Here is a 16,104-nt window from a genome sequence, read left to right as displayed (position 1 = left end):
AACAAAGTTCTGTATAACAGTTCAAACTTTAGTTTTATCCATTTTTAAGAAAATTTCAAAACTTACAGAAAATGTCGATCACCACAAACAAGCAATGAAACGTACACATCTAAAACTTCACAGTATTGTATTTAAAGGATCATACTTGACAAGTATCGTAGTCATTTGGTCATACTTGTGCCATCTCTTTGTCAGGCCGAGAACTTTGCAAACAATCCTGGTACTTATGTATAAATGTAGAGGTATTATTAAAAAATTATGACAGATAATAAAAATGGTTACAATATGTAGTATGAAGTAATCCGATCTAATCTCATCTTATCTTGCATTCAAACAGTTAATCTAGTTATAATTTTTTGAAAAAAGTAAACTTTTTTGATAATTTTTTATAAATATAATCTAAGATTTTTGCCAAATTTTAACTTATCTGCTATTGAAATTAAATATACCACAGAAATTACTTTTTCTATGCATCATTATCATTGTTTTGCATTAATTTTGTTTTACTTAAAATATTTAATTTAAGCTTAATAATTTATAATCATCCTTTATATTACTTGCAACAAATTATTTTGTAAATAATATTGCTGTTTTTCTTTAGTATTTGGTCATCAATATTTAAAAGTCTAACAGAAGCTGCTAGGGAGAGTGAAATACGTAAGACAGACACAAGCTCTGTTTTAGGAGATAATAAAAATTCGTAAGTAATTTTTTTTAATATTTATACTTCGTTTACTTAGTTAGTTAATTCATTATTACTAACATTATTATTGCATGCTTCATGTAACTTTAATAATAATGTTAATGTTATATACTGGATTGTTGTATGTTATACTGGATCTATATGGTGAATGATGGTTTGTTTGCTAATTTATAACTCCTGCTGCATAATTTGATCTAAAAACTTTTTAAAGCTTTGCTACATTAAATTATTTATTATTCTTGCTGTGCTACTGAATTGAATTTTAAGTTACTCATATCAAAAATCAAATATGGTTTTCTTTTCGGTAAGTTAGGTTTTTTAAGCATGTTTTCAAGACATGAAGACTTATGGAGTTAATATTTATGGAAGTTTCATTTTATTTCATGAAAAAGAATATCATTTATTATTTTCTAATAAATTATCTTGATTCTTTGATAAATAGATTTAAATAAGTTCAATTACTAATTATACCTAAAACTATAATCCTAAAACATAATGGTAATTGTGTCTTTTAGATTGTTTTATTGAAAATGTATGTAAAACAAGTTTTTTTTTATTAATAACTAAATTAATTTGCATCGGTAATGAATTGGAATTCTTAGTTTTCAAGTTATATATTTTAAAAGTTTCGTAGCATCTTAAAATGTCTTATTGTATAAATTCAGAAAATGATTGTTATAAGTGGATTTGTCTGTTTCTAATTAATAGCCATTTACTTGAAATTTGATGATTTAAAAGTATATTTAACAATAATTTATTTTACTGTGAATATACTCATAACAGCTCTGTATAATTTATTGTGTGTATTATGGAGGAGATGTAAAATATTAAAAAAGATTGGGCTGATTTTGTTTTTTTGTTTTTTTTTTGAGTGATTATTTTCTTTCTTTAATTCTTTTTCATCATCATCTTTTAAATCATCTGGATTTTCTACTGGATAGATAGGCTGATTATTTTTTATTTTGCTCAGAATGACCGAAAAATTTGTCATAAATGTCATCAGATCCCAAACTCTAAGTCTCCTCTGAGAATTTCTCTATTATTATTAACTAATTAAGGGACTTGCCGAGGTTTTTATTCACAGGATGTGAATAAAATAAATAAAGGGATGTTGATGTTTGATGACATAACTGTGGGCAGAATAAAATAAATCAGCTTGATCTGTCCAGTGGAATGTTTGGATGGAGTGGAAATAGGTTTGAAGTATACAATATGAAAACCTATTTCCAGTCCATCCAAGCTACTGGATGGATTTTTTTTTATTCTGCTCAGAATGACCCACAGAAATGTCAAGCATCATCGGATCCCAAACTTGATTCTCTTCTCAGAAATCCTCATTTATTTCTTACTTGAGGAAATTTCCAAGGTTATTACTCAGAACAAAGTCACTTTGAAGGTTCGTCGATGCTTGATAACATATCTGCAGGCCATTCCGAACAGAATAAGAAAAAAATCAGCCTGATATGTCCAGTAAAACATCTGGATGGACTGGAAATAGTTTCAGCATGCATTTTACCTGCGATAGGAAAGGAAAGAGAAAAACAAGGGGGTTGGGATGAGATGTGTAGTGAATAGGATAGGTTTTAAGTAGATTTTTTAAATGTATACCATTTCTTTGTAATTATAATGTTGCAGAATAGCAAAGGGCCATTAGTTGAAAACAATAATTTTGTGTACAGTGTTATCAATATTTATTTTTACTGCTTTGAAAGAAGAAAGTCACATGTAAAAAATGGTGCAATTTTTTAAATAAAATTATTAGGGAAAACTGTACTTTTATACTGACAATAATTACATCGGCAATTCTTTGTTTTTGCCACTAGATTGTGACATGACATATGTTAGTACTACGGAAATGGAGATGCGGCGCCAAAATCCAAGATGGCGGACGCCGCCATCTTGAAATGATGTCACGAATTAAATATGGCGGTGGTCGACCATCTTGCATTGTGACGTCACTGGCGCCGTAGTCCGTCAGTGTTGCCAACTTGTTTTTTTGTGTCAGTGTTGCTAACCTGGTTATATATTGTGTATTAAATTAATGAAGTAATATTTCAAAGGTTGGTAGGAAGTAGTGTGGAAATGGGGATACGGCGTCAAATTCCAATATGGCGGCGTCCGTTGTTCTATATTGTTACGAAATCAAGATTCTGTGGTCGGCCTTCTTGGATTGTGACGTCAGTGACGCCGTAGCCTGTCAGTGTTGCCAACTTGATTTTTGTGTTAGTGTTGCCAACCTGGTTATATATTTTGTATTAAATTAATAGTGTCTGTAACCGCCGCAGCGACCGCTAACGTTGAGTTTTAACGTAACATCAGTCTCTGTGTGTGTGTGTGTGTGTGAATAAAAATTTAGACGTACCACGAGGATGATCCTGTCGTCGTGACCGTTGCACCGTCACCCGTCACTCCAGGACCCCGACGTGGCTCGTGCATCAGGAGGCGGCGACTGCGTATGTGTTCGCGTGCGTCCGTTGAGGTAGCGGCGCGGAGATTTTGAAAGTGCGAGGTGTGGCGCGCGACTGAAGAACAGCTGAAGAACATGGCCTAAGGTTGAGCGTCCTATTTTGAAAGGCCGATACAGTGGTAGGCGCGAAAGCGCCACACCCTACCGACCAATCGCAACGCCGGATTCAAAGCGGCCACGCATGCGCAGCACGTAGACTGTTACTGCTGCTACCACCACCACCGCTCCAGACACGAGCCTACATGTAAATTAAAACTTAATACTGATCACAAACATAGTAATGTGCTAAATTATCGTAATGCAAAATTGTCTCTCTATCTCTTTGTGTGTGTGTGTTGAACAGCTTTTTGTGATGTCAAGAGTAGAGCGGTAGAGTTAAATAAATGTGAATAACATTATGTGGGCCGTTCCTCGAGGATGATCCTGGTAGTCGTGGCCGTTGCTCCGGGAGGTGTCGCCGCGATGGAGAGAGGTTCTCGTCGTAGATCCGATGCCGGGAGACGGCGTCTGCGCGTGTGTCCGCGTGCGTGCATCGACGAAGCGACATGTTTACCGTACGGCTGGCGGCGCTCGACTGAAGAATCGACCAACCGACGCGGTCCGAGGTCGGTGCGGCGTTTCGCGCCAAAAGCGCCACGCCCCGTCGCGACCAATCGCGACGTTGAAATTTGAATCGCGACATGCGCACTGGAGTGCGAATACGAATTCTATGAAAACATTAACGGTTAAAACCGTATCTACCGAGAAAAATCTCACCAAGTCAGTTGGTTTTGTTTTAGGGAATATAAGTAAGCGGAAAACCTCACGCGATTTGATCATTCAAAATCTTTAATTTATTGCGATCACATCGTCTACTGCGAGATCATTACCTCTTATATCTGTTCACAAATTACCACGTGTGATTTTATCTTAATTAGCAAGGTAAGTTTAAATAACTTTCAAACAATTTGCGTAATGTTGTACGACAGCGATCCGGAAGAACTGGATTGCTTTCAAACCTCATTATCAAAGTCTTATACAAACAGATTTATCGAAGACGAATTGAACGTTGTAAAAAGTTGTTCGATGAAATTTACTTATTTTGGAAATAAAAAAAAACAACGAAGACGAATTCATTGAGGATATAAAAGTAAGTTTATAAACAATTGCAGACAATGATGAGTGTTTGTAGGTTTATTGGGGAGAGATTTCACTCACATAAAAAACTCAACGCGCCACGCAGTTGCTACCTCCTGCTTAGTGTGGAAACACAACTCAAACAATGTACTTTTTTTGTGGTGGTAATGGGTTTTAACGGACTTATAAAACTTCTCACAACGCGAATGTCCCTTTACTCGAGAGGCATTAAATCAATTAAATTCTTAAATGAACATGATTATAATTCTGTGTAGCAGTTTTCTTTTGCTTTATTCTTTTTTTCTTTAAAGGTCTCCGGTTTTCATGATTATTAGTATTTGTTAAAGTTTGCAAATACTCACAAATCTCACCAATATTTGGATCGATATTTTCTTTATTATTGCACTCTATGTACAATAAAAGTTGCTCGTCGGTAGCTAGATCCATTGTGTTCAGTGTACCGTCCCTGTGATTTAAATACTTGTTTACTAACGAGTTCGCGTAAATAATTATTTGTCAATAAGGAAAAAATTAAAAGAAATATTATTGCGTCGATTCTTGAAAGACCGGTTAGTTAGAATTATTAATTGCGTCGATTCTGTGACCGACGTCTGACGCCTATGTGTTTTAAATTAAAACACAGTTTTGTATATATTGCCGATTTATCTGAACACGATATCGATAAAAACGGTGATAACCTGATCGTAAAGATAGTTTTGAATGATGATTTTGGATAGGGACAAAAGTATTATTGCGAATTTGAATGCGGTGATAAAGCTATCGCACTTATTGACAGTAAAGATGTACTATTTTCAAGATTCTACGGTGACGACGGTAACGTATAGGCGTTTAAATTAAATCATTCGTCGAATATGAAGTTGGACGCGACGTTGTTAGAAGATCTCAATACGTCTCATCGAAAAAACAACGTACTCGCTGTAAACGTATACACTGCGAATGAAAAACGAAGATTAACTGCTCGTGTGGCGTAAGATGGAGGACGTTTCTTCAGGACACGCGATGAGGTAGATTGTTCTACGAACCGTTGTGACGGCTATGATGATGATACCCAACCGCTGATGGCGCGTACGACACGGTTGAAAATTCAGAAATCGATTACGTTAAAATCAATCGATATATGAGAGAGTGTCATATCGCTTCTTTTTATTTTATTTTATACAAGAATATGAAACGCAAAGAAAAAGACGAAGAAGAGGATAAAGAAACCCGTCAAAGATCGTCTACTCGAATTTTTTAATTTCTACGATGTTTAAATACGTCCTTTTAAGGACTGTAACACAACACATTACACAATCGAGACAAAATTACACACAAAACAAAAAACACTTTAAACCCCCATACAATATAGTGTAACTAACTTATGTTTTTTTTTGAAAAACCATATTTAATTACATTTATTGAATGCTGTGGTTCCAAAGCCCCACGACATGATCTGGTAATAGATTTATCTACTATCGGATTGTTGCAAATGGTGAGGAGTGTTTAACAAAATCGGGTTTAGTACTTTGTTCTGTTTTTAAAACTTCTCTTGGAAGACCGGTTGTACATGCTGATAAGCAGGTTCAAACTAGTTCCTTTGCGGTTAGTTAGAATTATTTATTGCGTCGATTCTTGGAAGACCGGAGTTCATTAATTAATGTTTTTCTTAGAATTCATATTCGCACTCCAGTGCGCATGCGCCGATTCGAATTCCAGCCCCACGGTAAACATGTCGCTCTGTCGATGCACGCACGTGAACACACGCGCAGTCGCCGCCTCCCAGTGCAGAATCTACGACGAGAACCTCTCTCCATCGCGGCGACACCTCCCGGTGCAATGGCCACGACGACCAGGATTATCCTCGAGGTACGTCCCACATAATATTATTCACATTTATTTAATTCTACCGCTCAACTCTGACGTCACAAACAGATGTTCAACACACACACACACAGAGAGAGAGTTTTGCATTACGATAATTTAGCACATTACTATGTTTGTGATCGCAATCTAAGATGGCCGACCACAGCCATCTTGATTTCGTGACGTAATCCAAGATGGTGGTCGCCGCCGTCTTGGATTTTGACGCCGTATCTCCATTTCCGTACTACTTATGTTACCTAGGATCTAAGGTATTTCTCTCTCTTTTCTGGAAAATTGTTACAAGTTTTGCCTTATGGTTGACCGGATAATAAAGTGTTTTGTCGGTAGTGCTGTTATATTGTGTTCCAGTGCTTATAAAGTTTTGTGAAAGATCCTACTAGTTGAGTTTATGCAGTCTTCTACAAAAGGTAAGCAGGAATTTTTTTATGTTTATTTTTCAATCTATCAAAATTGTTTGCCATCATTCTTCTATTTTGAGTTATGCCTGTTTTCTCATAAAAATCATTTAGAATCTTTATTATGAGGTATTGCTGAATTATGTTGTAATATCTGTTTTCTCCAGAAAAGTAATGCTACTTTTTGACATTGTTTTATGTAGAAAGCTTTCTAGTAAAATTTGATGAAAAGTTTTCAAGTTTTGATTTTCTTTACAGTAATTTATAAATCTGGTTTTGATTTTAAAAAAGGACTTCATAATTACACTTTGATTGGCTTTTTGATTAGTATAAAATAAAATTAAAAGAAAACTTATATTAAAATATTATTCTTAATTACTTATATTTTTTTATTTTTTAAATATTTTAATGAAAATGTTTACTAATTTGAGAGATTTACTTACATAAATAAACAATAACAGCTTTTAAGAAACATGTGAGATTATTATAATTTCTTATTAATTTTATTAAGTGTAGTAAAAAAACCAGTTTTGAATACTGAAATATAGTAGTTTTAGAATCCTGATTAAAAAAAAAAAAAATAGTAGAAATGATGACAATAAATAAATGTATTATGAAATAGATGCATTAGCATTTCAGAAACAGAAAATGTTGACTGATCATACATTGAGGCTACCAAAGAATATCTAATCAAGTTGCAGCTTTTATTTAAATAATTTAAATTTTTATTTAGCTGAAATATATCTGGTAACCATTATGTAGAATTACAAAAATATTTGAATTTTTTATAATATTAAAGTTTCATTCTTCTGTCAATAATTTATTTTCATTGTTCCAGACTGTGTGAAGAAAAATATTCTAATGCAATAAAGAGAGTGAAATTTGCAGTATTTCGCAGTACTGCAAAACAACAGGGCAAGGAAATCGAAATAGGTCTCTAAATAAGCACTTTAAAAACTTAAGTGGATTAGAAGCCTTTTAATAATCTGTAATCATATACGAGGTGCGACAATAAAGTAATGAGACTGATGTGAAAAAAAATGTTGCTTACCGTTTTAGTCATGTTTAGTGTTGTCTCCTTCAAAGTAGTTCCCCTGTGATTCCAGCGCTTCTGCCAGTGATGGTAACATTTCTGGAACTCATCTTCTGTAATATCCTCCATGACCCTTGTCATAGCTTTTTGGACATCTTGTGTTGTTTGAAAATGGTGTTCCTTGACCGCCATTTTGACTCTTGGAAATATAAAAAAGTCGCACGAAGTGATATCTGGTGAATAAGGTGGCTGTGGTAGTATTGAAATTTGTTTTGAAGTTAAAAATTGCTGTACTGACAGAGCAGTATGGGATGGCGCATTATCGTGATGCAGAATCCAATTATCAGCAATGTTGGCACGGACACGAAGAACTCGTTTACGAAGTCTTTCTAAAATTTCATTGTAGAAATATTGGTTGTCCAGGAGACACCCACTCTTTATAAACAATTCCCTTGGAATCGAAGAAGCACACAAGCATGCATTTCACTTTTGACTTTGACATGCGAGCTTTTTTTGGTCTGAGTAATCCCTTTTAGCACCATTGCGAACTTTGGCGTTTTGTCTCTGGATCATATTGAAAAAACCAACCTTCATCACCAGTGATAACACGGCTCAACAAATCTGGATTGATTTCCGTTTGCTTTAACAGATCAGCTGCCACATTTTTCCGTGTTTCTCGCTGTTGTGTGAGATTTTTGGGACCATTTTTGCACAAATCTTTCTCATACCAAGATCTTCAGTTAATATTAGACGAACCGTTTCTCGATTGATGTTGAGTTCTGCAATCATTTTCACAGATAATCTTCGATCAGATCGTACGATTTCACGCACCCTGGTCAAGTTGACATCTGTTCGTGAGGTTGATGGTCGTCCACTGCGGTCTTCATCTTCAACATTCGTTCTGCCTTCACTAAAGATTTTATGCCACTGAAAAACTTGAGCTCTTGACATAATCTCCTCTCCAAAAGCCTTCTGAAGCTTACCATAAGTTGTCGTCGCGTTTTCACCCAATTTAACGCAAAAAGAAATGGCATGCCGTTGTGCAATATTTTGCAGTTTCATTTCTGTGACGAGAGACACAAGCACGTGTTCAATTATTACAGCACAACTCACGACTGAGCAGTTGCATCAATGTGTCGCTTGGATTAGAAGTAGCTTATAGACCAAGGTCAAAGATGGTGTGCCTACACAAGCTGCAGGGTTGCCACATCTTGCAAAGAAAAATCAGCCTCATTACTTTATTGTCGCACCTCGTACTTGGAACTGATAGATATAATCAAACAGATATAACAGTATGTAGGTTTCAGGAAAAAACAGTAATCAAAAAAGTCTCAAAAATAAGTTTGAATTTACTTGAATTAGTTTACTTAAGTATTTCTGTGATTATGGTTATAACAATACCTCTGCTACATGGACATTGACCATAAAGCTGTCTTAATTTGAGGGTAGTGGTTGGTTGAATATTGATACTTAATGAACAAAAAAATACTGACTGTAAACCATTTAAAATCCCTTTCATAAACTTTACATTTTATCTGTTAAAATTATTTAACCAATTTAAAAATATATACATGTGTTATTCAGAAAGTTTTCCTCTGACAAAGAAAACAAGATTTTTCAGAAAATTATTATTTTTTTAGTAGTCAGTTTGCAATTCAATTCATTTAGACTAGCAACTTTCCAACTTTTTAATGCCTCCAAAATATGCTATTTGTCCAATATAATAAACAGTTGTCTCAGCTGTGACATCATCATTTGAAGTATATCTTCACTCAGCAAGCCTCTATCTTTACTTCAGCTTTGGGAATTGGAAGTAGTAATTGCTGACAGCCAGATGTGGCGCATGTGAAAACACATCTAAGCTTAGGTCAAGAAGTTTTACAGCAACAACCTGAGGGTGTGTCACACTTTCACCTGCTTCCATTCTTTGTTTGGTCTCTGGGATGTAATGCTGAATTCATGTTTCATATACTTAAATAAAACTTCATTGAAACTCAGCAGAATCACATTTAAATAAGTCTAAGTTCCCTTGAAAAGTGTTCAGTCAAATGTGTTTTTGGTTGTCTGTTAACAAATGCAGCACCTGTGTTTGTTAACATTGTATAAAATGTAGTGAACATAGTCTATCAAATGTTTAAATGTCAGAAAGCTGGTGTATCTTTAGTTGGTGATCATTTAGTACCTATTGTGGATTTTTGTGATTATTTTGTTGTCGGTCATAGCAGTTTTATGGTGTCCCGAGCATCTATCATCTTGAATGGATGTATGATATTTAAATACAGCAGCCATTTTTTTAGTGTCAAAAACAAAGGAAAAGAATTCTTTAAAGTGGAATCTTACCCATTTTGTATATACATCGGGTTAAACTGTTTAAAACGAAGTACTTTATAACAGTTCTAATCTTTTATCGATTTTCAGAAAATATCAAAACTTGTTTGCCTTTCTAGATCGCCACAAACAAGCAATTAAATACACACATCTGAAACTTTGAAGCATGCCATCTAAAGAATTATACTTGACAAATATCCTGCTTCAAATTTTGGTCAGGCATGGTATTTTTTACACACTACAAAATTCATTATCATTCATAGGTAATTGTAAATCGTGTAAGCCTGTTGTTACTGTACAAATAAATAAATATTGTAGTTATTTGTTTATATTTGTGCCATCTTTGTGTTAGAGAGAAAACTTTCTGAACAATCCTATTCAAAGAGATAAAAACTGGTTTAGTAGAATTAACAATTTTGATGTATAATTTTCCTAAGCTATTTTTCTTTTAAATTTTATAAGTATTGTAATTTTTGCAAAATGTTGTGTTGTTGCTTAATATATGATGCAGAGTATTAATTTAAAATGTAATTTGACTGATAATCCTTATAAATTCTTAAAACAATTATTAATATACTTTCAGTTCAAAATGAAACATCTTCAGTAGTAATCACAGTAAAATAATTTGTCTAAATAATTATTATTATGAATCACTTGATAGAAAATTTGAATTTTATATTATACGGCCTTCTTCTCATCTACATTATTCTTGAGAATTAGAATTTATTGAAGAAAACCTATAGGATTTATATCAAATTTCATGTAAAATATATTCTGTTTTGCCCGTTTCATGGTTCTGCAGCTTCAATGTTACATTAGTTTTTAGATTTAGATTATTATAGGTTAGATCCCATACTATTGTTAATATTGTACTTTCCCCATTAATGACAATTATCCAAAATTCTAGTGAATCATTCACTACCTATAAGCAACCTCAGGAGTATGTATTTGACCGACTACTATATTCTTCAGTTAATAATAATTTGTTAGTCCTGGCCCTTGCCTCTGGTCCCTTTTCCTTCCAGAATAAAAATAAGGCATTCATATTTTTCCCGCTTTAATATATATGTATGTATGTGTATTATTTTTCCAAAATCGATCCTTTTGGGAATCAGTCATCAAAAAAGGAAAAGATAATTTTTCCTTTTGATACAGTTAACAATTTCTGATACTTACCCATGTATTGTAGAACTTAACTATTTTGAACATTCTTCACAATATCCTTTTCATGGACCACCAAGCATATACATTGTTTGTGGGCTGAACTTGGAGTCCTTGTTCTGTTTACTAGAGTAAAATGATATACAAATTGTTTAAATGATAATCTATTATAATCAAACAATATTATGATTTATAGCTTTTAACATCTTTATGCTATTTTTATGCTCCGTGAATCAAAAAAGTTGATTTCAAAACAAACTGCTCTCTACAGCAATGTGGTGGTTACTAAACACCCATTTAATTTTTATTAAATTTAGTAAATGCTATTCGTAGTGACAAAATGTTCAGTTCCAGACAAGAATAAAAATTTTCATGAAAAAATTATTATTATTATTATTAATTATTATTGCAACACAGTGCTCATAATACATAGTTTTTGGTGTCTGGGAATTTGTTGATCTTCTGCTCTATTGGTAAATATTGATTTAATTAAAGTCCAGGTATTGCTTTATCTAAAGATTATGTAACTGCAAATTCAAGGTTATTATAATATACTAATGTATTGTTTCCAGTATATTCAATTTTTTTAAGACTATCATTTCTTCACAATTTAAAAAAAAAATTCTTGTAGGAAAATTTTCCAGTCTTTGTTTTCAAGATTATAATCTACAAGGCTCCTTTATATTCAAGATAATTTATCCAAGTATTATCAGAAATTTTATTTTATAGTTAAATATATATGTCAAATATTTCTTCATTCATTTTCTTCCCACTCTTGAAATTACTGATTCTCTTCCTATTTAAGATCTAGCTCATAAGGAATAAATATCCATTAATGTACATTAAATTAATTTTCGTATGTAAATATATATTTTTTTTTTATTTTGACACTTTTAAAAAGCTAGAATAAATTTAAAGATAAAGAACTGGCCAAATAAATATTCAAATTTGATTTCAGAACTATGATCTGCTTTTAAGAAAACACTGACAAACATAACAACTCGGAAGTAAATAAACTGCCATGATTGTATTGAATATAGACAGAGATGGACTGAATACATATTTTCTTAGATTCAAGGAACAGATCGTGACAGAAAAACATTAATCACAACATAAAAAAATTTTTTTTATTCTAAACAGAGTACATTCTAAACAAAGCTTTCAACAAAATTAAATTATATGAAATTTATAAACGCACAATTTAATAACATATTTAAAGAAACAAGACAGATGGAATACATTATTTAACTAGATATTTATTTAGTTTCCTCATGAAATTGTATTTTTTAAAGATACCATTTACTACATTGAAGAAAGAGACAATAATTAACTCTGAAAGCATTTTTTGAAAGTGATTTATGTATCTGTTATATTTTTAAGTGTGATCACGCTTTCTCATGCTGTTTGAATAAAAATTATTGTGTTTAATGCTTACTAAATTATTTTATTTTACACTTATTTCGTTTATTCACTTCACATGTTTGCTTTACTGTGTGTTTATGGATTATTATTTTTATGTATTTACATACGGACTTCTAAAAGCCTTTTTTTAAATTAATTTTGTGTTTCTGCATTAATCAAGGTGTTTCCTCCATGGTTTTCCTTGATCTCTCCAGGGAAAGGGCTAGGGTAGTTCCTTTTTTACATGCAAAGTATCACATTCATTCCTGACATGCTCCATACAATAATAAAATTTAAGTACTGATAAGAATAAAATATCTATCTTTAAACTACATTATCATGAATGCAACATAATATTTTATTATATTCTGTTTGAGCAGAAAGAGCAGGTAGATAAGTTTTTAATATAATAGAGAAGGTATGGTTGTTTTATATTATTGTAAAGCAGTTAGTTTCATTGCTTTATATCCTACATATTTTAAAGCTGGTTAATAAGAATTTTTGTATTTTAAGTGATGATCGCCTATTAGGGGATACTTATCCAGAATTCAGAGAAATTTGACTGTAATTGCATTAATCTATAAAGTTGTTTAATATTGTAAAAGGAGTTTCAGTCAATAAATCTGCTTGAAGTTAAATAAACAGATAAAAAAAGTAGCATTGTTTAGTATTTTTTTAATATATATGTTCCAGTTAAGAAAAGAAAAATGTAGCCATTTAAGGAAGAATATTTTATAAAATTATTACGTTACTTATTAATATTAATTTAACTTGAATTTTGTATTTTAATTACAAGATATCCATAAAGATCTTTATAACTTTAATCATTAATAGCAATTTAAATATAAATCACAGTTGTTACTGATAGGTTTTGTTTAAAGGTATTCAATAAGTTTCACAGATAGTGTTCTTGATCATGTGGAAGCGACATGTATTGCCACCTCCAAACCAAAACAGAAATCATGCTTATTTCACAGATTTGTAGCCATGAATGCTCAAGAGAAGATCCAGTAATTTATAGAAATTAAATCAAATACAGTAGTACAATATAAGTTTAGAATGTGTTATAACGAGATCACCACTGTTCTTGCATCATATGGAATGTTTAAGACCTAGAAGTATTGAATGCATGAAGGTGTTGAACCTAAGACATAGGCAGCTTAGTGCATGTAACGAAAATGTCCAAACAAGTGTAACAGGCATTTATTCACAGTCCACACAAAAAGTCAGTATAACATGTAGTTTTATGAATTAAACATTCCTCATTCAACTGTTCATAATGTGTTAAATTGTTCATAAGGAAAAATGTAAAAATATGTCCTTAGACTTAAATTATTACTATATGTTATTACACAAGAAGGTAGAATTACTCATAGGAATTTTGCTATTACCATCTTAATAAAATTGCTGTATTAGATGAGGCTACTTTTTGTTTATTAGGAAAGGTAAATAAACAAAACATTAATCTTGGGCTTTTATTTAATTAGAGTTTGATTACTGTCTAGATCTTATACATGCTACCAATACTTGTAAATTTCATACTAAGAAAAAAGTTTTAAAATGTGATGATCTTATTTTTTTGGAAGAATCGTAATTGTAAATAATATAAAAACTTTTTTATAAATTAAAGTTGTAAAGATCTTTTACAAACACACCGTGTATTTTTGATTCTTAATTATTAAATAAATATTCTTATGAAGTTCCTCTTTTTTTATAATTATGGTATGTTTTAATTTTAATTCTTTTTTAAATTACTCATAGTTTAATGTTTTTAGCAGTTAAATTTGTTCTTTTTTTTGTAACAAACAATTTTTTTTTTAATAAAAAAAAGATATTTACATAGATAGGTTTTTACAAAGATCCATGATGAAGTTCAGGAAATGATCTATATATCAAACTCAAGAAAAAGTATCAAGGGAATTAAGAATTAAAATTATAGATCTTATTTTCATCTTCCTACCAGTGTTTTTATTTTATTATAAAAAAAATTAATAATTGTTTAATGAAAATTGTCACTTATTATCAATAAAAGGTGATAAAATAATGTTTTCTCCATGCATATTCTAAAATTGATTAGGTTTTTTTAAGAAATTTGGTATTTAGACTTTAAATGGCCATTGTTTTGAAAATTGTTTTGTGTTCTGTTTAAGTCGTATACTATATTTTTACACAAAAACTGTTATCTGTTTTTTATGTAGATAAGTAATTATTAGGTTTTCTTTTATTTATTTTATAATTATGTAGTAAGGCAACTAAGCATATATTTTTTTAGGTATGGTGTAACCTTTATAAACACTTGGTGTATGTATAAAATAAGCATAAACTAATAGCTAATTTGGTGATAGTTGTAACATAAATATGCTTTATAATTCTTTTCTTTTTTATCTGTAATTCAGGTCATAAGGTTAAGTCAACATTTAATAATAATGGAGGGTTAAGAATTGCCTCTGGTAAATTTACTAATCAGAATAATTAATATTAAGAATTGCTTTTATAAGTGGTTGAGGGTGACCCAAATTGTCATGTTAATCAATATTTTAATTTTTAATTTATAATTTTGCATTGTTTGTTGAATTTTTATTATAGTTTTATGCTTAGTTTTTAATTATTTTGTTTAATGCCAATGTTAAAGAAACAAAAATATGTTATACAATATTTTCTATTTTTTTGTTTGTTTTTGAGTTCATCAGCTGCTATCATTATATGTGCATAATAAATAGGGACTATGTACCCTTTATAATTTAAATATAGTGATCTCAGAAAACGTTTTTTTTTTGTGTTTTTAATGATTGTGACCATTGACATTTTATTTCTAATTTCTATCAATTTTCAGATTCTGTTTCTCGAGACATTAAATTTTTTATAAGTTCAATAAACTGATTCTAAAAGAAATAACTTAGATATAATCATTATAGCCTTGCATATAACAACATTTTCTATTTATTGATATCAATTTAATTTTTAATCATATAGTGTTGTTTGAATTCTCTATACACATGAAATCTGGTAATTTTGATGATCAGTAAGCTGTTTTGGAATCCACCTTGCACATGTTTTATGACATGTTCAGTTTGTTATAAATGATTTATTGAAATGTATTGATGTTAACACAGTGCGTTCAGAAAATCACTGTACAGTATGCTTTAGAATTATGTGGTGCATTCTTGTTTTTAGATTCACTGGACATTGATCAATAGTAAACCAAGATGTCAGTTGTTGAGTTTTGACTGAACATGCTTTGTTTTGTTCCAACGTAATCACTTTTTTGGTAGAAGAACACATATTTATTATTGAACACGTCTTTCATGGTGACAAGGTACTGATTTAGTGAAGCACAAGTTTTCTGAAAATTTTCTAATACTCCTGTTTGTTGCCACCAAAATGTCCAAATTTCCAAAATGTTTTTACTAAATATCTGTGATGAGTGAGTCAATTAGACGGGTTTGTGGCCTGCACGATCACTTCTTCTGACTCCCCCAGATTACTTTCTATGGGAGGCAGTGAAACAAGCAGTATATCGCAACAGAGCTTGCACAATTGACAAACTAAAAACCGCAATAATAGAATACGTAAGAGACATTCCAGTACATCAGCTGGTTTAATGTTTGAAAACAAA

The 16,104-nt window shown here is 31.5% G+C and overlaps 1 protein-coding gene across 13 annotated transcripts in view; it reads left to right on the top strand.

The window, feature by feature from the left end:
* Positions 1-16,104, top strand: part of ATP8A (ATPase phospholipid transporting 8A1) — a 453,786-nt gene that overhangs the window by 374,193 nt on the left and 63,489 nt on the right. For 12 of the 13 annotated variants that reach the window (XM_075356432.1, XM_075356440.1, XM_075356443.1 and 9 more), the window contains one exon: positions 602-700. In XM_075356432.1, the coding sequence (XP_075212547.1) occupies positions 602-700 (99 nt within the window). Of the gene's footprint in view, positions 1-601; positions 701-7,403; positions 7,499-12,045; positions 12,311-16,104 lie in introns of those variants that run through there. The other variant, XM_075356438.1, reaches the window with a different exon arrangement.

Source organism: Lycorma delicatula, chromosome 2 (assembly GCF_047948215.1).
Source record: "Lycorma delicatula isolate Av1 chromosome 2, ASM4794821v1, whole genome shotgun sequence".
NCBI classification, from domain to species: domain Eukaryota; kingdom Metazoa; phylum Arthropoda; class Insecta; order Hemiptera; family Fulgoridae; genus Lycorma; species Lycorma delicatula.
Note: the sequence above shows the minus strand (reverse complement) of the source record. Positions and strands in the feature narration are given on the sequence as shown.